Genomic DNA, 26,568 nt, shown 5'->3' with positions numbered 1-26,568 from the left:
CAGTTCTAATGAGGTGGAAGAAACTGGAGCCTATTATACAGAGTGAAGTAAGCCAGAAAGAAAAACACCAATACAGTATACTAACGCATATATATGGAATTTAGAAAGATGGTAACAATAACCCTGTATACGAGACAGCAAAAGAGACACTGATGTATAGAACAGTATTATGGACTCTGTTGCAGAGGGAGAGGGTGGGAAGATTTGGTAGAATGGCATTGAAACATGTATAATATCATGTATGAAACGAGTTGCCAGTCCAGGTTCGATGCACGATACTGGATGCTTGGGGCTAGTGCACTGGGATGACCCAGAGGGATGGTATGGGGAGGGAGGAGGGAGGAGGGTTCAGGATGGGGAATACATGTATACCTCTGGCGGATTCATTTTGATATTTGGCAAAACTAATACAATTTGTAAAGTTTAAAAATAAAATTAAATTAAAAAAAATAAAAAAATAAAAGTAGTTACTACCTAAAAAAATAAAAAATAAAAAGCTTACAGTGTTACCCTATACCAATGAGAAAGCTCTATGTTTTTCAAAGGCATTTTCAACCTTTCAGTTTGCCATTTCAAAAAGGTCTTAAAGAATCTTCTAGAAAACTTTCTATATTTAGATTTTCTTTTCCCCCAAAAGAGAAGTTTCCAATTTAACGACACACTTGGGTCAGAATATACTAAGAAAATGAAACTTCTTTCCTGTGACATCATAAACCTTCTCTTAAAAACGTATTATACAAATTTATCTGCAACTTGCTTAATAAATATAAGAGGTTAAGTTATGTTACATCCATAACTGCATATTATTTAGAGTTATTTGTTGGCAATACCCTTAAAATGGCACGGCATTCTTGTGTATGTGCATGCATATCTTAAATTGTATTAGGTATTGTCAGATTTCCTTCCACCTTGAATTCTTAAGAGCCACACAATTCTATATTTAATTATACTACATTCTTACAGTCTGAACTGAATCATAATCTAGGATATCTTCTTCCAAAGTTAACGAGGATTCTGCAGATACCAGATTAGTTTCATTTTGTCCTTCATCCAGCTCTCTCATTGACTCAGGGAGAGTAAATAACTAGGGTAGATAATGTTATAACTATTAATCTTCAGATGGAAATAAAAGTAATTAAAACTCATTTTTTATTTTAACCCAAGTGAAACATTCCTAAGTCAAACCTATAAAGCAATATAACACTAGTTACTTTCCACATTATTTGGGAATCATAATCCATGATTTATTTTCTACGTACCTGGGAAAGTAGTCGTCGGAGTATGTGCATATTTTTTCTGAAAGATATTCAAAATAGACAAATTAAGAGAAAATTTGACATGTGTTAAACATTTTAGAGCATGTTCTGAGAGGAGCTTAGTCTCAATGTCAGTTAACATCTTTAATCAAGCCACTTAACTATCACTTAGGGGTAAAGATATTCTCTGATTTGGGCCAATCACGTTCTGTCTTGGTAATCTGGAATGCAGACATAGTACAGCTTGGAGATGACGCAGAGCTCGAGTGAGTGGCCACTTTATGCAGGGGAAACACCAAGCTGAGACCAGGGGAACCCTGTGCCTGCCTTTTCTGTGGTTCCAGTCTGTTGTGGGGCACAGCTGTACTTTTCTGCCTTCAGGTTCCACAAAACACCTCTGCTTCTTACTGACAAATTGTCCTCTTTGCCCTTGCAGATTTGAATAGGCTTTTCTTCCTATCAAAAAACAAACAAAAAAGTCCCTAGAAGACACTTCTATTTACTTATCTAATTTTGGAGTGCTCGTTAATTTTTCTTGGTGTGTGACAATCACATAAAAATTATCTGACCATCAATAAAATTTCTTTGAACTGGATAGATATATATATTGTGATATTTATTATATTTTGATTGCATGTTATTAACCTGGCATTAAATAAAAATCTTGCAAAGGCTATCACACGAAAGTGAAGCCCAGTATTATCTATCTGACAGTGACTCAGAGACAACTGTGTGTTGGTAATAAACTAACAAATATTTCCAAATAATTGAACAAGTCACCAAACAACTACCAAAATTATTTTTAGATTTGTGTATGACAAAGTTATTATCCAGAGAAGTCACTAAATGTTAGAGAAATATTATTCAATAATGTTTCAAATTATTAAAATCACCATATTGGAGGGTAAAATAGACATGCCACATGTCAATATATTTGGAAGAATTCTGTTAATGACCAAATGTGGGAATTTTTTGCAAATCACAAACATCAAGCAGCTATGGGACCAGAAGTGGTGAATGTAACCTAGTTGGGATCTGTCACAAATATGCGTCTTTAGCCCACAGTAAATGTCTTACCATGGACTGCATCTGAAAGATGTAGCTGTTTTCAACTACCTTCAGATTAGTCTTATGAATATGAATGTAACACGGATGCTGGGAGAAGCCTAGAGGAGTCTACTGCTGCACAGTACCCACAAGTTAATGGAAGCCCAACAAAATGAGAAAGCTTGAGAAAATGTAAATAAGTTCAATAAGCATAGGAATAAAAATTAGTTAATATAGACTAGAAAATTGTTAACTGGAAGATATAAAGTATGTATTGATTTCTTTTTATATGAACTACCTGTTTATACTCAGGTCATTATTATTCAAATTTGTCTGAAATTGAAGTGCATACACAAGAATTTAGTCAAACTGTAGCTTGATGTATTCAGGGTTAGGAATCAGAACTGGATTTGGGTACCAGCTCTTCAATGTATTTCATTGCAGACAAACAAGCAAATCATTGTAGAACTCATTCTTGGTCCATCAGTAGGGTTAATAATGCCCCTATCATGGAGTAGATGTGGGAGATAAATGAAGTAATTTATATAAAACCATTTTAGAAAATGACAAAGTTGGCTATCAATATTATACATTCTAAGTCCACATCCTGTAACAAGCCACATTTAATTGTGCTAACTTGAATTTGGGAAGTTTTCTGATTAAATGGATTAGCTGAAAAGTAGCTGATAGAATATAATTTGAATGCTATTTTGAAGACTTATAAGTAAATCTTGATTTGAGATGAAATCTTCTTTGGGGAAGAAGATTGTCATCAACTGAGTAGTAAATTCAAGGAAAAGATGAAAACTAAACAAAAATAGTGATGGTACAAGAAAAAGAAATAGGTGCAGAGTAAAAATGTTTCTCCAAACTGACTAATACTTCTTAAAGATGATGTGGGTTTTCCAACTGGAGGTGCTTAGAGTATAAATGATGGTGCCTGGAACATACACTGCTGTAATATGTAAGAAGGATAGCTCTCTAGAAGGAAAATGTAGTTCAATGTATTGGCAGCAGAGAAAAGCAAAACAAAGATTTAGACCAAAAAGTTTTGTGTGAAAAAGGAAAGAGAAAGGGAACTAAAATAATGTGAAGAAGAAAATCAATAATGGGTAAAGGACTTTGCACATCAGAAAGAATCATACTGAAGAAGCACCCTAAAAGGAAACATTAAAGGTTCAAGGTCACCATATCACACTACTCTTAAAATTTAAATGTATAATCTGAAGCGAGACCATCAGTACTTATGTCCTTTTAGCCTTACAATGCTTATCATAAGAAGTGTGATAGAATATGATCTCTTTAAATAGGGGTACTACAATCAAAGGTTTAGAGGTTACAGCAAAGGAAAAAGATCTGTAAGTTTAGACCCCTGAAAAGAGCTTGCCCTGTCCTGAGTGCTTATAGGTTTATTTAAAAATAAATGACATGATTTAAAAGCTACTTAAACATTTCAGTTATATTTAATAAAACACAGTTTTTATTTTATTACAAAGCAGGTATGTTTGCAAGACTCGGTTTGAGAAAAGCTGGGTGAGTTTTCATAATCCTCTCCTGTGATTCAGATATAAACGCTGTGGTCAGGTTCATGGTTGAAAGAGTGTGAGCTGACATTTGCTTTTGTTTTCCCTTTATGGTGTTCACCCTTCCATGTGCAATACAGAACAATAAGAAACAAGAGTACGTGGCTTAAACTCCATAATACAAATTTTATGATACATCTTTTGTTGTGAAATATGTGCCGTAATTTTCTAGCAAATAGGAGATACACTGATAGGACTTTGATATATGAGCAAACCATACAGTTGTTTATCCTTCTCAAAACAGAGAAGAAAGGTTAAAGGATATTTTTTAGGCTTAAAGGAAGAAAAAGTGGATGCATTCCTATTAGAAAGAGAAATAAATATGATCCTCCTAAAGAACATATTTGGACAAAGAATCACATAAAAATGAAAGATTTTCTTGGGGGGGAGGGAGAACTCCATTTCAAAGTTTCTACGGAGCCCTGCCTGCTACAGAAAACATCAAGGAGAGACTTATCTTGTCTGTCTGATTGAATGTGTAGATACTGCACTGTTGCTGGAATAGAGATTTTCTTTTGCAAGCTATTTAATACAACCAGAAAAACTTATTCACTAACAGTTCACCGAGGTGGAGTCATATCCTGTAAGTTTCTTAGCTGCAAAGAATAGCACAAAGATGTAGAAATAAAAGTTACATGAAGCCAGATGTAGGAGCATTGTGTACACAGACCAAGGGACAGAAAAGCTGGCTAAATAGGACAGAATCTCTGGTAGTCTGTCTGTCCAGGAGAAACAAGTCAGGGAGAGTCCTCAGGTTGACTGCCAAGGAATCAAACAGTTTGCAGGACTAATCCCAAATCCCCTTGGAATCTCTGGATAAGAAAGAAAGATAGTGTTCTTTGCTCATGTGAAGTAGAAAGGATGGTGATCATTTGTAATACCGCAGTGGTTGGGAATGGGCTACAGAGAGAAAAGGGGGAGATGGGATAAGAACATCCACAAACACTGTTCCAAGGTTAATCTTAGGTCTGCACACCGGTGAAGTGCAAGACCCGAGGTAATGTGCTCCTCCTGAAGAGTGAGGATCGAGTAAAGTCAAAACAAAAAAAGTCTTTAGTTTTTCCTGGATCCATGAGCTCAAGGGTGAGCCCATCCATGACTCAACCCCTGCCCAAGCCCTGGTGGAAGAGGGTGGTACCATAATTTCTAACAGATTGCAGGTCTAAGGGATTGTGGAGCGGGTGTGGGAGAAAGAGGGTATCTAAGAATGGGAAGGTGCACATAATGGTGTGAGGTAACACCCATGTGTGAAGTTGACCCTGTGCTGAAACTTGGGACTCCCTTCCGAAAACCTCACCCTGCCTGGAGTAGTCAGACAGTCTGGACCTGGCTCAGACCTCGGGAGGGTGTAGAGTCCTGGGCTGGAAGCGATGGGGCACTGCTGCGTTGAGGAGCCTGAGCATCAGGGGCCTGTGGCCGGAGTGGGATACTCTGGCATGGCTCCACTCCCCTCCCTCTAGGTGTCTGTTTCTCCCCATCCCCGGGGTCTCTCTTTCTCACCATCCTTAGAAAGGGAGACAAAGGGTCTGCAGCAGGGCAGCACACTGGGCTCATACATCTGCAAGCATAAAATCACCATGAAGGAATCGGTGTGGATACAGAAGAAGGACACACTCCAGAAGTCTTTAGCTCGTTACTGCTCAAATAAATTAATTTGAGCCAGGTTGATATTTAGAAGGAATTCTAAGAAGCCTACAGAAAATTCTCTAAAATGAACCTGTATGTGATTTGAACAAACTATTATCACTAAAACCCAGGTTATTGTACAGACGTGTTAAATAAGAGACAGGGCAGAAATTGGGAGAAAGCTGGAGAGTTTGGGGACGGTAGGAGGGGTGACGAAGCCAGAGGGATGGATAAAGGAGATGTGGTACACATATACAATGGAATATTAGTCATAAAAAGGAAAGAAATTAAGTCATTAGTAGAGATGTAGATGGATCTAATCTGTCATACAGAATGAAGTAAGTCAGAAAGAGAAAAATATCATATTAACATGTAATGTGACAACTACAAAAATGGTACAGAAGAACCTATTTGTAGGGCAGGAATAAATAACGCAGATAGAACGGATTTGTGGGTACAGGAGGGGAAGGAGAGGGTAGGAAGTACTGACAGAGTAGCATCGACATATCCACATTACCATGTATAAAACAAGTAGCCAGTGGGAAGCTGCTTGTAGCACAGGGAGCTCAGCTCAGCGCTCTGTGTTAAACCAGAGGGATGGGAGGTCCAAGAGGGAGGGGATATATGTACACAGAAAAATGATTCTCACTCAGCTGGTAAAGAATCTGCCTGCAATGAGGGAGACCTGGCTTTGATCCCTGGGTTGGGAAGATCCCCTGGAGGAGGGCATGGCCACCCACTCCAGTATTCTTGTCTGGGGAATCCCTATGGACAGAGGAGCCTGGCAGGCTACAGTCCATGAGATTGCAAAGAGTTGGACATGATTGAGCGACTAAGCACAGCACAGCACATAGCTGATTCACTCCATTGCACAGCAGAAACCAATATAACATTGTAAAGCAACTATACCCAAATGAAACAAGGGGTAACATGAAGCCATAGTAAGACTTTAGCAAACATTTGTGGAAGGAAGGACCAGAGCCACAGAACAGTGGCGTGGGCTGTGCCTTGTGCAGGACCCACCTACTAAATCCCCAGGACTGTGCTAAGGTGACTACATACTTCTCACAGAACCCCACGGTCTAGATAGTATTTCCGACACTTTGGAGATAAAAAATCTGAAACTCAGAAGTTACATTACTCCAACAAGATCTCTCAGGTAAATAGCAGAGTTCTAATACAGGTCACCTTGATTTCAAAAGTCATGATTTTAAAAACAATTGAGGGAACCAAAGGCAGAGGAACCAGAGATCAAATTGCCAACATCTGCTGGATCATCGAAAAAGCAAGAGAGTTCCAGAAAAACATCTATTTATGCTTTATTGACTATGCCAAAGCCTTTGACTGTGTGGATACAGCAGAAAATTCTGAAAGAGATGGGAATACCAGACCACCCGACCTGCTTATTGAGAAACCTATATGCAGGTCAGGAAGCAACAGTTAGAACTGGATATGGAACAACAGACTGGTTCCAAATAGGAAAAAAAGTATGTCAAGGCTGTATACTGTCACCCTACTTATTTAACTTCTATGCAAAGTACATCATGAGAAACGCTGGGCTGGAAGAATCACAAGGTGGAATCAGGATTGCCGGGAGAAATATCAATAACCTCAGATACGCAGATGACACCACCCTTACGGCAGAAAGTGAAGAGGAACTAAAAAGCATCTTGATGAAAGTGAAAGAGGAGAGTGAAAAAGTTGGCTTCAAGCTCAATGTTCAGAAAACGAAGATCATGGCATCTGGTCCCATCACTTCATGGGAAATAGATGGGGAACAGTGGAAACAGTGTCAGGCTTTATTTTTGGGGGCTCCAAAATCACTGCAGATGGTGACTGCAGCCATGCAATTAAATACGCTTACTCCTTGGAAGGAAAGTTATGACCAACCTAGATAGCATATTCAAAAGCAGAGATGTTACTTTGCCAACAAAGGTCCGTCTAGTCAAGGCTATGGTTTTTCCAGTGGTCATGTATGGATGTGAGAGTTGGACTGTGAAGAAAGCTGAGGGCCAAAGAATTGATGCTTTTGAACTGTGGTGTTGGAGAACTCTTGAGAGTCCCTTGGACTGCAAGGAAATCCAACCAGTCCTTCTAAAGGAGATCAGTCCTGGATGTTCTCTGGAAGAAATGATGGTAAAGCTGAAACTCCAGTACTTTGGTCACCTCATGCGAAGAGTTGACTCATTGGAAAAGACTCTGATGCTGGGAGGGATTGGGGGCAGGAGGAAAAGGGGACGACAGAGGATGAGATGGCTGGGTGGCATCACCAACTGATGGACATGAGTTTGAGTGAACTCTGGGAGTTGATGATGGACAGGGAGGCCTGGCGTGCTGCGATTCATGGGGTCGCAAAGAGTCAGACATGACTGAGCGACTGAACTGAACTGAACGTAATTTACAATTGTCTGGTTTTTTTAAATGTTCTTTCCCACTCTGCTGATTTTAGGCATGAGTCATTTATAGCATGCCTGATGTGGTAAGGGATTGTGCAATTATAAGGGGAAAAAATGTCTGTCTTTTAAAAAACCTGCTTTTTTTTTTTTTTTTTTAAAGTTTAGGCAACATGTCTTTTAACCATGGCCAACTAATCATCATAAACAACTCCCGATAAAAGTTTGTATGGTGGGAAAATGGTATGAATATGCATTAATAAATTCCAACGCAAAATCAAAAATGAGAACTGGAAAACCTATTCACGTTGTGTTGTAACAGACAAGCACAGCCAAATACTTTTGGGGCAGCACTAACAGGTCAGTAAAATTAGACCAGTCCTGATCTTATCGTGTTAATGAAAATTGATTCTACACACTCATATTCACCACAATTCAATGCAGTCATAGGGCTGAAATAAGAGACTACATGGTTGAAAGTGGGCTTCCCAGGTAGCTCTAGAGGTAGAGAACCTGCCTGCCAATGCAAGAGACTCCCTGGAAACTGACCTTGGTTCCAAATTAGCTTCATGTACTTTTTTTTGAACACGTGTCTAACTCAATTTTGTTAACTTTATTTATTTTCATCTGTTTAAAGAAACTGTATTTACATTTTCTGTTTATCACTTAAATGTCCCACTTCCAAGAGTTTTTTGGTTCTAGAATATTAAGAGCACTTAGAAATAGTTGAACTTTCATTCCTCCATCCACCCATCTTTGTATTCAACATACATACCTACGTTGAGTGCCTAGTGTGTGCAAATACTGTGCCACTTACTGGGCATCACCCTAATTCAATCATGGCACAAGAGGGTGAAAGCCACATGGTTAAAACTTCTGCCCCGTTTATTGAAAAGAGAAGTTGTCAGTGGCTGACCCTGGGACTGTTTGATCACAAGCCTGTGGTTCAATCTATCACTTTTCCATTCCCTTCTGATCCTCCAGCCAAGCCTGCTGCACTTTAGAGGCCCTGAATAATCCTGAGAAGCCTGAGTAGACTTGAGTGGAACCTTAAAGAGCTAAAATTGGGACTCTGTCTACATTTCTAACATGAATACATGCTTAAGCAAACCCTCAGGGTGAAAAAAATGTATCAAATAGATTTTCTATAGATAAAAACATATTATGAATAACATTCTATAAAGTTATCTTATTCTACAGATTTTCCAGTGACTCCATCTCCATTTAAGCAGGTATCATATGGCTATTTCTCAATGTCTTACCTTGTCGCTGCTTTTCTACACAGTGAAAAATGTTGAAGATCAGCGATATAGTCAGAGCTAAGCCCAAGAAGGCTAGAATTGCCCAGATGGAAAAGTGGCATTCAGCGTTTCCTGCAAACAAAAGCAAACACATGCTTAGTAATATTAGCTTACTCATTTTTTTGGAACTGGGTATTCTCAAAATCAAAACCACTGTATTTTTTCAGAACGAAGGACAAACCCGTCAAGAAATAAGCTAGCATTTGTTAGTCTAGCTACTAAAGATTCAGTTCTAAATCAAGAACTTCAAATTATGCAGAATCATAATTTGCCGGGGACCAGCCCCGGCTGATCCAGGGTACTCGAAACGGGGACGGCGTCGGCGATGATCGGGATACAATAGCTTCAATTAGATGTTAATTAGAGATGTAAAGAGTAATAGAATAAGGATAGCCCAGTAGGAAAATTCAGTGAAGAAAAGAGGCTGAATAAAATTCCAAAACAGGGAATTAATGTCACCTATGAAGGCCGCAGGCATCCTCCTGTTCTCCTGAAGGAGAGGAGACACTAAGGCCTCCCCGGTCGGATCTTAGAAGCCCAGGCAAAATTAGGAAGCATGGCGGATTCCGCGCTCCAGATGGAGACTCAGCCAGAATTTGAGAGAGAGAGCGACATGGGGAGACCAAGTTTCAGTGAACAAGGCCCGCACTTTATTTTCCAAAGTAGTTTTTATACCTTAAGTTGTGCATAGAGGATAATGGGGGAAGGGGTGGAGTCATGCAAGGACAGCAGTTCCTGGTCCTAATTGAAGCCAGGCTTTCAAACTAATCATATGCAAAAGTTCAGGTGAATTACATCATCTTCTGGCCAGGAGGCCTGTTAACATTTTAAGAAACTTATCTTTCTCTAAAGGTGATTATTCCAAAGTCAGGCACCAGCCTCCAAAAAAGCACTGGACAAAGCTGCATTCCTATAGGGCAAAGGTGAGGTGGGCTCAATCAAGAAAAGACTTAACTCAAGGGTCCAAGGTTACAAACACTGAGGCCACTACTTACATTTCTATACACCCATTATATCAATCAATACACTGCCAAGGACACAATAGGTAAGGAGTATAGAGACTTAGCAGCAAACATTGGCCCAAGAAGTGAAAAACTCTTCACCAATACAATTTCTAATCAATCTTTTAACTACTCAAAGGAATCTGTGTTTAGACAGTTTAGAACATCTCCTGCCTCTCACAGTTGGGAGGCTCTGAACAATCACATGTGGCCAGAAAAACCTATTCAGGCAGGCTAGAGGATTTCCCAAGGAGTTTGTAGGTTAAACACTGTCACACCCAGGAATTATTAACTGGAGCTGTAAGCTAACTCTTTTTTCAGAGAGAGGTAGTGGGGGACAGCCCCCCATAAAGTCAGAGGTGTAGGTGAAAGCACAAAGCAGAAAGTAGGCAGACTCTGGTTTTGGGGGTAGATGCTCGAGAATTTCCAGGGGGACTCCTGAGGCTCGATCCCGCCTTTGCGTATGCCGAGCCTCCTTCCTCATGACCTTTGCCATGGGCAGAGCTCGCTCCCCACAATAATTGGCTACACTTATCCCCTTTTTTTAAATCCTCTGTGTGTAGTCATACATGCTTTCATTACTGTGGAGAATCACTTATTACCTTCTATTAATCCCAGTACTACAGGACGCTGTGTGTTGGGATAAAAACAATAATACTGGAATCAGAGTAACCAGTTTTGTCAAGACTAGTCATAAGGAGTTTTCTCATACTATTTGGAGCCCCAAGAAGAGATAATGGTGGGTTGATTACGGTTCTCCTTCCCCTCTGTGAAGGTGTTTCTTTGTTCCTGAGCTATAAAGGGGATTTTGTGAGATACTGACCATCAGCTCAGAGAAGGCAATGGCAACCCACTCCAGTACTCTTGCCTGGAAAATCCCATGGGCGGAGGAGCCTGGTAGGCTGCAGTCCAGGGGGTCTCGAAGAGTTGGACATGACTGAGTGACTTCACTTTCACTTTTCACTTTCATGTATAGGAGAAGAAAATGGCAACCCACTCCAGTGTTCTTGCCTGGAGAGTCCTGGGGACAGGGGAGCCTCGTGGGCTGCTATCTATGGGGTCGCGCGACTGAATCAACTTAGCAGCAGCAGCAGCAGCAGTGATCATCAGCTGCCCTGGGTTATTTATGTCAATCTTGACACATAGATGAGTGGCTACTAAGATAATTAGCCTAATTACAAATATATTATAAAATATAAATGAGATATATTTGCATACATGTATAAAATTCAACTAATTATCTTAGTTTCATATACCCATGTGAATGCTGACCCCAGAAAAATAGCATGTGATTCTATACTACATATTTGTGTATTCACTCAGTATCAATTAGACATTTCTTCATGCCAGGAACTATGCCCTATATTATGGAATCAAAGGTAAAGAAAACAGAATCTTTGTCCTCAAGGAACCATGTTTAGTTGGGGACATGATTGTGTAAACACATAATTAGAAGTGCAGTGTAAAAAGCAATCGCAATAGAGATTATGTTCCTTCATAGTTCCCACTCTCTTTCTCTCTGTGACTCCCTAAACATTTTAAGCCCCTTCAGAGAAATCCAAATACCACGATGTTAAACACAATAAATAGTAGAGGCAAAAACTTAATAGGAGGAAAATTAGTTCTATGCCCTTAACCTACCTTTAAACCATCAAATAAAGACTCCCTAGCACAAATGTTCTTTGTGTTGCTCTATTTCACTTATTTTTTGTATCTCAGATTTGACATTTGAATTGTTTAATTTCCTTTAAATTATTGACTTTGCAGTGGTTGTTGAACTGCCTTCTGTGTACTTGATTGCTTTATTTATTTATCAGAATCATTTATTTTTAAATGAGCATAGATAGGCATGCTGCTGCTGCTGCTGCTAAGTCACTTCAGTTGTGTCCGACTCTGTGCGACCCCATAGACGGCAGCCCACCAGGCTCCCCTGTCCCTGGGGTTCTCCAGGCAAGAACACTGGAGTGGGTTGCCATTTCCTTCTCCTATGCATGAAAATGAAAAGTGAAAGTGAAGTTACTCAGTCATCTCCGACTCTTAGCGACCTCATGGACTGCAGTAGCCTACCAGGCTCCTCCGTCCATGGGATTTTCCAGGCAAGAGTACTGGAGTGGGGTGCCATTGCCTTCTCCTAGTCTTCTTCAAATTAATTTGGTTTAAAACACTGAGATTTGGAGGGGCCTAGTTTACTCATCATGCACATAATCCATAAATATTTATAGAATTCTATAATGTAGTAAATTATCTTAAATATATTAGAAATTCTAGTTATTTCATGATACTGCATATATTTTTAGAAGAATTTGATTTTTATGTCTAATTTTTTAAAAAAACAAGCGCTTATTGAGTACAAATTTTAAAAAGTCTGACTATCAAAATATAGAATAACATTCAAGGCCCTCTATTAAAAAATAATAGAGAAGGAAATGGCAAGCCACTCCAGTATTCCTGCCTGGGAAATCTCCTTGACAGGGAAGCCTGGCGGGCTACAGTCCAGGAGGTCACAAAGAGTTGGACATGACTAAGCAAATGAACAGCTTTAAAACAAATAGTGGGCTTCCAAGGTGGCATTAGTTGTAAAGAACCTGCCCACCAATGAAGGAGATATGAGATGAGGGTTCGATTCCTGGGTCAGGAAGATCCCCTGGAGTAGTAAATGGCAACCCACTCCAGTATTCTTGCCTGGAAAATTCCATGGATAGAAGAGCCTGTGGGCTACTGTCCATGGGGTTGCAAATAGTCAGACATGACTGAGCACACATGCACGCAGGACACTAATATTATACTTAGAAAACGAAGATCATGGCATCTGGTCCCATCACTTCATGGCAAATAGATGGGGAAACAGTGGAAACAGTGTCAGACTTTATTTTTTGGGCTCCAAAATCACTGCGAATGGTGATTGCAGCCATGAAATTAAAAGACGCTTACTCCTTGGAAGGAAAATTATGACCAACCTAGATAGCATATTCAAAAGCAGAGACATTACTTTGCCAACAAAGGTCCGTCTAGTCAAGGCTATGGCTTTTCCAGTGGTCATGTATGGATGTGAGAGTTGGACTGTGAAGAAAGCTGAGTGCCAAAGAATTGATGCTTTTGAACTGTGGTGTTGGAGAAGACTCTTGAGAGTCCCTTGGACTGCAAGGAGATCCAACCAGTCCATCCTAAAGGAGATCAGTCCTGGGTGTTCTTTGGAAGAAATGATGGTAAAGCCGAAACTCCAGTACTTTGGCCACCTCATGTGAAGAGATGACTCATTGGAAAAGACTCTGATGCTGGGAGGGATTGAAGGCAGGAGGAGAAGGGGACGACAGAGGATGAGATGGCTGGATGGCATCACCGACTCGATGGACATGAGTTTAAGTGAACTCTGGGAGTTGGTGATGGACAGGGAGGCCTGGCCTGCTGCAATTCATAGGGTCACAAAGAGTCAGACACGACTGAGCAACTGAAGTGAACTGAACTGAGACTTTTTAAAAAACCTGCCAGAGTGTTTGGCAGATTTTTACCATGTTAGTATGTTACTTTTAGTGGTTATATAGAATTTCGTAGTGTTGCAGTAATATAAATTACATACCGGATTCTCTATGACAGACATTCTGATTTTTTAAAAACATTTTTCTTTTATAAACAATAATGCAAGAAACTCTATCAGATGGACATTTACCATGTATGCAGGCTTATCTGCAGAAAGGTTCCTGGCAGTAGAATTGCTGGGTTAAAGCAAATTTTTAAGGCAAACTTTCAGAGCTTAATTGTTCCCCACCTCCTTTTGATAACAACCCCTTTCAGGTGGTTGATTTAACTGTAATGAATAATGGAACCAGCAAGCTCTCTCTTGCCAGATGGCTCTCAGTTTCTTTCTTTGCTGTCATAACGTCTGTGTGTATGTGCTGAGTGATGTCCGACTCTTTGCAACCCCATAGCCCACCAGACTCCTCTGTCCATGGGACTTCTCAGGCAAGAATACTGGAGTGGGTTGCCATCTTCCCAACCCGGGATTGAAACCTTGTCTCCTGCATTAGCAGGTGGATTCTTCACCACTGCACCACCTAAGAAGCCCATGCTTTAATTGCCACTGTCGCAATACAGGGTTATTAATTTCTGACTTCTGTTATTAATCATTAAACTAATGATTTTTATTATTAAAGATTTTTCTTCCTTTCTTTTCCTTATATATGTCCCTTTAGGACCACAGTCTAGATACAGTCTAGATTCTTCCACATTTTAAAGCAATTTGAGTGCACACAGTCTTTTCTACTGCGGTATGTCACAACTATTATTTTAGGTTGTTCACGAAACCAAATGTAGACTCTCATCATCACCTCTACACTCACTGTGTCTGCTGCTGTTGCTGCTGCTAAGTCACTTCAGTCATGTCCGTCTGGTGACACTTAAATAAATGAACTTTAATTGCTACAAAAAAGCCATACTTATACAATCATCCATATTCAAAGTTAAAAACAATTAGTAAACTCAGATAAGCAAAAAAAGGATAAGAATCAACTATAATCCTACTATCAAGAGACAGTCACCGTGAACACTTTGGTTAATGCACTTTCAAACTTATTTTCTGTGTAGAAGCTGTTTTGGTCATGAGGCGTATGATTTAATTATACTGACTATACTGTTATCTGCTTCCCCCTGATAATTAATACAGAATGCTCCTTTCCTATAAGCTAAATATTCCTTCATTTCTTTTAGCTGCCCTATATTCCATTGTATGGATTTCCCATAATTTAATCAATCCTTTATTTTTAGACATTTAAGTTGCTTCTAATTTTTAGTTATGTAAGAAATTTTGTGATGATTATCTTTAACCAAAACTATACACCCAATCTTAATTTATTTTAAGGTAAAAATTCCTGAATTACTGGATAAAAGAATTTTGCCATCTTGAGGGCCAGTGTTTGAAAACAGAGTACTAAGCAGACCCTTCTCAGGTCAGTTTGGCCTCTGTTCCTATTAGTTCAATCGGCCCTGACTTTACGGCTCTTTGTGTTAATCCTTGCTCCATCAATCACCACTCTTAACCCAACTACTATCTTTACACACCCTGTTCCCATACACTCCTTTTTTCCAGAGTTTCTGGAGAAAGTTGTCCCTTTATTTTTTTCTCTGGAGCCTGTGACATAGGTCCTTCAGGAGAAGGTGGCTGCTCCTACCTCTGCCCTAAACATAGAGGACATCACACTTTTCTTTGCATATTGTGTGCTCTGCTGCTGCTCCTAAGTTGCTTCAGTCGTGTCCGACTCTGTACGACCCCATAGATGGCAGCCCACCAGGCTCCTCTGTCCCTGGGATTCTCCAGGCAAGAACACTGGAGTGGGTTGCCATTTCCTTCTCCAATGCATGAAAGTGAAAAGTGAAAGTGAAGTCGCTCAGTCATCTCCGACTCTTAGCGACCTCATGGACTACAGTAGCCTACCAGGCTCCTCTGCCCGTGGGATTGTCCAGCCAAGAGTACTGCAGTGGGCTGCAATTGCCTTCTCCGATTGTGTGCTCAGGTGTGTCCAACTCTTTGTGATTCCACAGACTGTAGCATGCCAGGCTCCTCTGTCAATGGAATTTTCCAGGCAAGAATACTGAAGTGGGTTGCCATTTCTTTCTAAGGGGAACTTCCTGACTCAGGGATTGAACTCGTGTCTCTTACATTGCAGATGGATTCTTTACCACTGGGCCACCTGGGAATCCCTTTTCTTTCTTTACCATGAGTTTTGTCATTGTTGTTCAGTCACTAAGTCATGTCCGACTCTTTGCAAGGCCATGGACTGCAGCCTGAGGGACCTCCCAGCCCATCAGTGTCTCCTGGAGTTTGCTCAAGTTCATGTCCATTGAGTTTGTGATGCTATCCAACCATCTCATCATTTGTCACCCTCTTCTCCTCCTGCCTCCAATCTTTCCCAGCATCAGGGTCTTTTCCAATGAGCTGGCTTATTCCCATTAGGTGGCCAAAGTACTGGAGCTTCAGCTTCAACATCAGTCCTTCCAATGAACATTCAGGGATGATTTCCTTTAGGATTAACTGATTGGATCCCCTTGCTGTGCAAGGAGACTCTCAAGAGTCTTCTCCCAACGCTGCAATTTGAGAGCATCAGTTCTTCAGCACTCAGCCTTCTTTATGGTCCAACTCTCACATCCATACACAACTACTGGAAAGACTATAACTTTGACTATACAGACCTCTGTCGGCAAAGTTATTTCTACAAAATATTACTTTAAGTTTTCTGTCTGTCTTTCAGGACTTGTCAACTATACACACCCAATAATAGACCATGCTCCAATCATTCTGAAGCACTTGCAATTTTCAATAGAGACCATACTTTATGTCTTGACATTTGCCCCTTTTCCTGAAATACCTTTCTCCTTGGCCATCTGACAAATTCCTTGTCATCCTTCAAAAGTGCCTTCTCTCTGAAGCACTCACACAGTACCACCTGTCCCTCACCAAGTAACATCTCATATATCCCTTTACATTTCAACAAATATCAAAATAATCATTTATGTATAAAAACTCCTCCCTGCTAGACTGAACTTCCCAAAGGAGAGAAAGAGTATCTTATTGATCTTTTATCTTCACACTTCAATTTCCTCAATGCACCTATTGTTAATAAGACTCATATAAAGAGATTTGTGTAATGATGTTTCTCACTAATAAAATGCTCAATAAATGGTAGCTATTGCTATTGTTATTATCTTATTACTTGGGTCACCTGATGTGAAGAGCTGACTCATTTAAAAAGACCTTGATGCTGGGAAAGATTGAAGGCAAAAGGAGAAAGGGGCGACAGAGGATGAGATGTTGGATGGTATCACCAATTCACTGGACATGAACTTGGGCAAACTCCAGGAGACAGTGAGGGACAGAGGGGCCTGGTGTGCTGCAGTCCACAGGGTCACAAAGAGTTGGACATGACTTAGCAACTGAACACACATAATAGTAAGACTCCTACTATTATTTCTATATCCTATTCAGCACAAGTAGGTGCTCACTAATTATGTGTCAACTGACTAAATGAAGAGTAAAGTGAAGAGGGCAACTTAATAAGCAGGGCCAACAGAAGGGTTCTGCTCAAGTATAAAATCTAGACACATCCACAACCCAGGAAAAGACAGATTGAAGATTCTGTTACATTTGTATCTAGTACTATTGAGAAGAAGACCTATTTCCCAGAAGCTAGGAAACAACCCCTGAGAAAGGAGTAACTCATTGTCGCTTTGGTGAGGCTACTCATCAATTTACCATCCTAATTCTCTTTGCCCTGAGCCTGTATTTGCAAAAAATCTACCTATAAGTTGTATCCTAGGATACAAGTAAGCTAGTGCTAACAGCTGGCTATCTGATTAAATTTATGGGTGGTCACAACTATAAAGGTAAAATTTTATTTTCTGGTTTAAAAAATCAGTCTTTGAGGAGTTTGAGTAGTGTCCATTAAAATCTCGTGAAAAAAGTAATTTAGAAAATACCATTAGCTGAGCTAAGCTGTGAACTCTATTGCAACCCAGGATACATATGCTTGCATAAAACTGGGATGCTTGCATAAAACATGAGAGTCAGGGTGAGTAGAAACAGTTGTCACAGACCACATAATCATGTTGAAAAGCATGAAATGGAGATGTGCTTTCATTCTCTTCTCAATCTTTACCTTAAAAAACTCATATGTTTACTTTTATGTATTAAATGTACACTTTCCTACTATGAGAACAGAAAAATGGATGTCTTCCTATAAGCTGACAACAAGGTTCTATCTACATAAATCAAGAGTTGCCTCATGAGATAGTTGTTTTAGCTATTCTTTGTCAGAAAATAATGGAAGACTAACTCCTGCATTTAAAACTCAAATAAGTTTTTGGTAGATGTTCTTTATGATTTATTTTTATTTGGGGCCTAGAAAATGATATAGTGTAGTATAGTATAACTTATCTAAGAATATAGCATATTAACCAAAAAGCTGCACTGCCTACAATTAAGAATTTAATAGATGTTTTAATAATTTACCTTTGGCCAAATTAAGGGTGACTTGTAGTCTTGCTTGGGCTTCCTGGTGGCTCTGTGATAAAGAATCTGCCTGCGGTGCAGGAGTCTCAAAAGCTTCGGGTTCAATCCCTGGGTCAGGAAGATCCCCTGGAAGAGGGCATGGCAACCCACTCCAGTAATCTGGCCTGGAGAATCCCCTGGACAGAGGAGTCTGGCAGGCTACAGTCCACAGGGTCATAAAAAGTCAGACAGGACTGAAGTGACTTAGCACAGCATAGCCTTGCTTTAGAAATGGTCCCTCTAGAATTCAATTCAGTTCAGTGGCTCAGTCATGCCCGACTCTGCAATTCTGCGGATTGCAGCATGCCAGTCTTCCCTGTCCATCACCAACTCCTGGAGCTTACTCAAACTAATGTCCATCGAGTCAGTGATGCCATCCAACCACCTCATCCTCTGTCGTCCCCTTCTCCTCCTGCTTTCAAACTTTGCCAGCATGAGGGTCTTTTTCAAGGAGTCAGTTCTTCGCATCAGGTGGTCAAAGTATTGGAGTTTCAGCTTTAGCATCAGTCCTTCCAATGAATATTCAGGACTGATTTTTTTAGGATGGACTGGTTGCATCTCCAGCACCACAGTTCAAAAGCATCAGTTCTCCAGCACTCAGCTTTCTTTATAGTTCAATACTCACATCCATACATGACTACTGGAAAAACCATAGCTTTGACTAGACAGATCTTTGTTGGCAAAGTAATGTCTCTGCTTTTTAAGATGCTATCTAGATTGGTCATAGCTTATGTTCCAAGGACCAAGCGTCTTTTAATTTCATGGCTGCAATCACCATCTGCAGTGATTTTGGAGCCCAAGAAAATAAAGTCTGTCACTGCTTCCATTGCTTCCCCATCTATGTGCCATGAAGTTATGGGACCAGATGCCATGATCTTCATTTTCTGAATGCTGAGCTGTAAGCCAACTTTTTCACTCTCCTCTTTCGCTTTCATGAAGAGGCTCTTTAGTTCTTCTTCACTTTCTGCCATAAGGGTGGTGTCATCTGCATATCTGAGGTTATTGATATTTCTCCTGGCAATCTTGACTCCAGCTTGTGCTTCATTCAGTACAGCATTTCTTATGATGTACTCTGCATATAAGTTAAATAAGCAGGATGACAATATACAGCCTTGACGTACTCCTTTTCCTATTTGGAACCAGTCTGTTGTTCCATGTCCAGTTCTAACTGGTGCTTCCTGACCTGCAAACAGGTTTCTCAGGAGGCAGGTCAGGTGGTCTGGTATTGCCATCTCTGTAAGAATTTTCCACAGTTTGTTGTGATCCAAATAGTCAAAGGCTTTGGCATAGTCAATAAAGCAGAAGTAGATTTTTTTTTTTGAATTATCTTGCTTTTTTGATGATCCAGCAGATGTTGGCAATCTGATTTCTGATTCCTCTGCTTTTTCTAAATCCAGCTTGAACATCTGGAAGTTCATGGTTCACATATCACTGAAGCCTGTCTTGGAGAATTTTGAGCATTACTTTGCTAGCATGTGAGTTGAGTGCAATCGTGCAGTAGCTTGAACATTCTTTGGCATTGGTTTTCTTTGGGATTGGAATGAAACCTAACCTTTTCCAGTCCTGTGGTCATTGCTAAATTTTCCAAATTTGCTGGCATATTGAGGGCAGCACTTTCACAGCATCATATTTTAGGATTTTAAATAGCTCAGCTGGAATTCCATCACCTCCACTAGCTTTGTTTGTAGTGATGCTTCCTAAGGCCCACTTGACTTCACATTCCAGGATGTCTCGTTCTAGGTGAGTGATCACACCATTATGGCTTTCTGGGTCATGAAGATCTTTTTTGTATAGTTCTTCTGTGTATTCTTGCCACCTCTTTTTAATATCTTCTGCTTCTGATAAGTCCATACTATTTCTGTCCTTTATTGTGCCCATCTTTGCATGAAACCTTCCCTTGGTATCTCTAATTTTCTTGAAGAGACCTCTAGTCTTTCCCATTCTATTATTTTCCTCTATTTCTTTGCATTGATCACACTGGCCATCTAGAATTACTGCATCTAATCATCATGTCATATATTTTAGGGATTTGATCATTCATTTATTTATACAAATGGTTAAAAGGTGCAAAACAGATTTTGGAAGATTTTTTGACTCTCCCTGCAGATTTTCCTTAGGTCAACCTCTGAATGGAGGCTTTGATTATTTCTACACTAGGACATGCCCTAGTTAAGTTCCCAAGATTTCTTAAGAGAATATAGAACTTACTTCCATCTCAGCTGATGACCTGTGTACTGCAGATGGCGATTGCAGCCATGAAATTAAAAGACTCTTGCTCCTTGGAAGAAAAGCTATGACCAACCTAGTCAGCATATTAAAAAGCAGAGACATTACTTTGCCAACAAAGGTCTGTCTAGTCAAAGCTATGGTTTTTCCAGTAGTCATGTATGGATATGAAAGTTGGACTATAAAGAAAGCTGAGCACCAAAGAACTGATGCTTTTGAACTGTGGCATTGGGGAAGACTCTTGAGAGTCCCTTGGACTGCAAGGAGATCCAACCAGCCCATCCTAAAGGAAATCAGTCCTGAATATTCATTGGAAGGACTGATGCTGAAGCTGAAACTCAGATACTTTGGCCACCTGATGCGAAGAACTGACTCCTTGGAAAAGACTCTGATGCTGGGAAAGATTGAAGGCAGGAGGAGAAGGGGATGACAGAGGATGAGATGGTTAGATGGCAACACCAACTCGATGGACATGAGTTTGAGCATGCTCCAGGAGTTGGTGATGGACAGTGAAGCCTGGCGTGCTGCAGTCCATGGGGTCGCACAGAGTTGGACACAACTGAGCAACTGAACTGAACTGATAGTTCAACATAAAAGTTCTGATATTACAGTCTCCATGGATTCTACTCATGAAATGAACATTTCTTATTGTGGTGATCATTTGGTTGCAAACTAGGCACATTACTGATGACTCTTTGTTGCACACTGCCACTGTCTACACAGCCTCTGCCACTACTGTCCATATGCATTATCCCATCAATAAAAGGCATTAGAATCATGGACTGGATCACTGGAAGAGATTCTCAAATCTAGTCCCAGGCTTTCAAGTAAATAATAAACTTGTTAATGCAAAAGTTGAAAACTGCCAAACTTAAATGTGCCTATTATGAATAGGTTATTTGAAAAGTGAATGATACATGTTAGGAAGGGGCCATGATGGGAAGAGGGACATTAGCAATATGAAGCTTTGGAACGTCTGTTTTGGAACAGTGTATAGGGAAAGAGGCAGAAGATGTGACTTTCTGCAGATCACTGACCCTCACCATAAAGTGAAAGTGAAAACCACTCAGTTGTGTCCGACTCTTTGCAATCCCATGGACTATACAGTCCATGGAATTCTCCAGGCCAGAAAACTGGAGTGGGTAGCTATTACCTTCTCCAGGGGATCTTCCCAACCCAGGGATCAAATCCAGATCTCCAGCATTGCGGGTGGATTCTTTACCAGCTGAGCTACAAGGGAAGCCCGACTGTCACACTAAGCCAACTATAAATCTGGTGTTCAGAAACCATTTATGTGACACAAAGGTCCCCTCTTTCTAGTACATCATGATTCCTATTAACCAATACTTATTGATTTTACCTGAGGAAAGTGTACATAGGGGAGTGAGACAGAGGGTAGATTTTAAGACAGCATGTTATGATTCCTCTAGTATTAGACTCGTCATTTCTTTCATAATTAAACTCAGAATTGGTAAGCTTGGGAAGACCTATTGGGATTTTGAAGTCTGCCAAATTCCTTACTGTAGATGAATTTGTGTTTTTCTGTACTTTTAGCTGCTCCATCTTGTATATGTACTTACTGTTTCCTGCGGGAGAACCACCTTGGTAAGAGCCTCTGAAGATGGCACAGGTGTGTGCAACTTCATCCAACAAAATACTGTAACTACTACACTTCTTTAATGTTTTAAGAAGGCCTGTTAATTGTTTCTTTCCTTTTTAAGTCAGGAATGCTGAGAAAATTAAATGAAAAAAAATGTCTGGAAAAGAGTTCAATATTTATTTATTATTAACTAGCAATTTGTAGGTATTTATTTCTTAGAGTTGTGAGCTTTATGTGACAATCATTGCTGGGTTAACTGTTCTTAAGATCACTATCAATTATTACCTAATTAAATGACTGTGTTGGACCTACTTTTAAAGAACATCTGCGTTCAAAAGATTCATAAATAAGTCCTATCTAGTCTCTAAAAGACAAGCTTTCATTGCTCTCAAAAGATGACTGAGACTCAAGGGAAAAGAAACTGAGTAAAGACAATGAAAATCTTTTTTTTTTTTCCTTCGAAAAACAGCAATGTGTAACTAGAGTGAATCATTGTTTAAAATAAATTAATAGCAGCCCAAAGGAGTTGTTTTTGCCATTTGATTCAGCGAATCCTGATTATGTGAATACAGAAGCACAGTAGGAACTGGGATGCTGGCATATTTACTGATGCGGGGACTACAAGCCATGGGTGCTGTGCTGTACTTAGTCGCTCAGTCGTGTCCGACTCTTTGTGACCTCATGGACCGTAGCCTGCTAGGCTCCTCTGTCCCTGGGGATTCTCCAGGCAAGAATACTAGAGAGGGTTACTATGACCTCCTCCAGGGGATCTTCTGGACCCAGTAATTGGACTGGAGTCTCCTACATTGCAGGCCCATTCTCTACCAACAAGCCATTTAGGTAGGAGAGAAGGAAAACTTTGGATTTTATTTTTCATACATTGTTTTCACTCAACTAGGAATAATCTCACTTTTCCATGGTGTTCACATTTATTTTCTCTTTTACTTCACCTATCTAATTTAAAAAATACTATAATCTGAGTCTCTCCTTTCATATTAAGCATGTTTCATTTTGTTTCTTGGCTTTTAAGATCTATGAAGCTTTAATGGCAAATACTGTACATCTTTTATCTTCTGTGGAATTTTAGGTCTTAATTGTTAATGGAGGAACTCCTGCATTACACTGAAAAAATCTAAATATAAATTATGAAATCCTAAGGAGAAAATTTTATCATCTCCTCCAAATCTAAAATTAATTGATGGGAAATAGTTGAATGTCATATTCACTGCCTTCAGCCTTCCCACACTTGCCAAGTTCCCCATGACTGTCAGCTCATAGCAATTATTCATAGTATTGTTATGTTCATTTCTGCGGGGCACTAGCAAAACTGGTATAATTGTTTTCGTTCTTTGCTAATATATGTACATGTACCTGGGAAAGATAAAGAGAATTGTGAAAATCATACATCAATTTATGTTCCCTGTGGAATAATCCAATCAATCAATTTTAAAATCCATCAACCAAAACACTGGGAAGCAAATTCACAGATATTATAATATCTATTATCTTCTACAAATGACTCATACATATTGATATTAAAAATACTATTAGCACAATTAAAAGCAAAAGATATAATCAGATAATTCACAAATGATAGAATTATAAACAGTTTAAAAACCCATGCAAAAATGTTCATTTTCATTATAATCAGAGTAATACATATTAAACAATGGCTTAGCATGTTGTGCTTATCAAATTAGTAAAGATTTATAAAACTGAGACCAGCTTGTTAAGGAGAAACACTTCTAGGATGAGAGTGAATTGACAACAACCTTGGAAAAGCAATTTGACAATAATGATATTTAAAATGTTCATAACTTCTTATTCAGTAATTCTATGTCTAGGAATCTTTCCTAAGAAAATATCCTTAATATAGAAAAAGCTACAGAGTTGTTCATCTCTCTGTCATTTAAAATACAAAAAGACTGGATGCAACATAAATGTCTAACAATAAACAAATGACTAAGTAAACTATAACTCAATTGATGTCACTGTGCATTCATATAAAACAACTAAGCAGAAGTTACCATGAAGATGGAGATGGTGATAATGTTAGTGAAAAACACTGAACATATGATTTTATAAACATTATTATTTTAGTTATGAAAAGCAAACCAAGTAGAATACAGAGAAGCAAAAGTTGGAAGGAAATATAACACAATATTTTCTAAAGTGATGGAAACGAAATTTTTTCATTTGTATTCCACACTTCTCCCACTTTATATATTATACATATCTTCTCTTATAATGGGGCTTCCTGATAGCTCAGTTGGTAAAGAATTCGCCTGCAATGCAGGAGACCCTGGTTCGATTCCAGGGTCAGGAAGATCGGCTGGAGAAGGGATAAGCCAGTATTCTGGGGCTTTCCTTGTGGCTCAGCTGGTAAAGAATCTGCCTGCAATGTGGGAGACCTGGGTTCGATCCCTGGGTTGGAAAGATTCCCTGGAGAAGGGAAAGTCTATACACTCTAGTATTCTGACCATAGAATCGCAAAGAGTTGGACGGGACTGAGAGACTTTCACTTTTCTTTTATAACATTTATTTAAAGAAATTAAAAAGGAGGGAGGAGGGTTCAGGATGGGGAACACATGTATACCTGTGGTGGATTCATGTTGATATATGGCAAAACCAATACAATATTGTAAAGTTAAAAAAAAAAAAAACTTAAAAAAAAAGAAATTAAAAGTACATTAAAGAATAAAGGAGGAATGATAGTCGATGTGGAGCAGAAATTAGGCTAATAAATGTGGATTCAACCCTTATAGTCCATTCCAAAGGTGATGGTATTTTCACTGGCCTTTGCAAATTGTCATCTCTCTGAAAGTTGATGATTGAATTGATTTCTGGGAAGATAATGCCTAAAGTGTAAGGAATTAGAATGTTGTTACTTCTAACCTGCTTTATTTTTTTGACTTTATTTTATATTGGAGTATAGTTGATTAACAATGTTATTAATAGTTTCAGGTGTACAACAAGGTGATTCAGGTATATGTATACATGTCTCTGTTCTTTTTCAAATTCCTTTCTTGATTAGGCTGTTATAGAACACTGAGCAGAGTCCCCTGTGCTATACAGTAGGTCTTTGTTGGTTATTCATTTTAAATATAGCAGTGCATAAATGTCAATCCCAGAATGCTTTTCTTGCTTTATAATTAAACTATAAAAAGGAATATGCAAGGTCAAGGAAAGATCCTCTAAAAATAACAAGTACTTTAAATGGGATGATTATCAAGGAACAGGGGCTTCCCCAGTGGCTCAGCAAAAAAGAATCTGCCTGCAATGCAGGAGACCAGGTTCTATCCCCAGGTCGGGAAGATCCCCTGGAGAAGGGAATGGCTACCCACTCTTGCCTGGAGTATTCTTGCCTGGAGTATTCTTGCCTGGAGAATCCCATGGACAAAGCAGTCTGGTGGGCTACAGTCTATAGGATCACAAAGAGTCGGACGTGACCGATGCGACTTACCATGCATCAAGGAACACATACCCAATAGCTACATTTAGCTTTATGTTATAAAATACTATCCAACTTTTTTAAAACAGGCAATTTATGATCATTGATATACTTCAAATACATTCTAATTATTATAAAGTTCATCTCACACTTTTAAAATAATTGTGTAAACTTACTTTCCAAATCTTTATTAAGTATCTTTTTGCTAGAGGCTTAGACATTATTATGTAAATTCTTAGGCATATGAATTGAGCAAAATTTAAAATGCCACTTACCTGACATGCTTTTTTTCTTTGAGAAATCCTTATGTAGCCATAAGCAAGTGTATGAATTAAAAATACTCCCGCAAGCTTTTTTTTCTAAGTAATGTTGCTCTGTTGTTATAAGTGTCAGTAAACTTTATCTGTACCTCAGTTTTTTCTCTCTTCTTAAAATCTTCTGCGTGTACTTTGTTCAGTTACAAACAGGAAATGTGGTGATGGAGGCTTCTAGAGTTTTGATCTGAAACCAGTAGGCTGTTAAACTTTTCTGTGAAATGTGAGAAGCAAATCCCACAAGCCTCTGTACCCTGGTATTTGAACTTTTATCAGCACTTAACAAACATTAAAACAAATAATAAAATCAATGGGTAAATTAGACTAGGCAGGATGAGATGGTTGGATGGCATCACTGACTCGTGAGTTTGAGCAAACTCCAAGAGATAGTGAAGGACAGGGAAGCCTGGTGTGTTGCAGTCCGTGGGGTCGCAAAGAGTCGGATACAACTTAGCGATTGAACAACAAGGATTTCCCATCTCTCAGAAGAAAATCTAGGGATCTCCTCCCAAGTGAGGTCATATGAAGACAAAATAAAATACACTAAACTGAGGAGAAAACGGTAAGAAGCCCCCAGGCATGCTCAGCTGCTGGTTGTGTTATATTTGAGGTGTGGCAGAGGAAAGGAAATTAACACACTTGGAACACTTACTTATCAGGTACCTTCTGTACCTAACTCCACTGGGAGATTGGGTGCCCGCCTTCTTGCCTGCCAACCTTGCCCCTGCAACA

General features: G+C 39.4%; 1 protein-coding gene across 2 annotated transcripts in view; it reads right to left on the bottom strand.

Moving 5' to 3' along the window:
• Positions 1-26,034, bottom strand: part of TRAT1 (T cell receptor associated transmembrane adaptor 1) — a 45,022-nt gene extending 18,988 nt beyond the window's left edge. The window contains exons 1-3 of one of the 2 annotated variants that reach the window (XM_019975954.2): positions 25,798-26,034; positions 9,168-9,278; positions 1,260-1,296 (exon numbers count right to left, since the gene is read on the bottom strand). In XM_019975954.2, coding sequence (XP_019831513.2) covers positions 1,260-1,296; positions 9,168-9,278; positions 25,798-25,804 — 155 coding nt within the window. In that variant the 5' untranslated portion in view covers positions 25,805-26,034. Of the gene's footprint in view, positions 1-1,259; positions 1,297-9,167; positions 9,279-9,665; positions 11,019-25,797 lie in introns of those variants that run through there. The other variant, XM_070787498.1, reaches the window with a different exon arrangement.
• Between the last annotated feature and the right edge of the window lie 534 nt (positions 26,035-26,568).

The sequence above is a fragment of the Bos indicus genome, chromosome 1 (assembly GCF_029378745.1).
Source record: "Bos indicus isolate NIAB-ARS_2022 breed Sahiwal x Tharparkar chromosome 1, NIAB-ARS_B.indTharparkar_mat_pri_1.0, whole genome shotgun sequence".
NCBI lineage: Eukaryota > Metazoa > Chordata > Mammalia > Artiodactyla > Bovidae > Bos > Bos indicus.
This window is presented reverse-complemented; position numbering and strand designations above follow the sequence as displayed.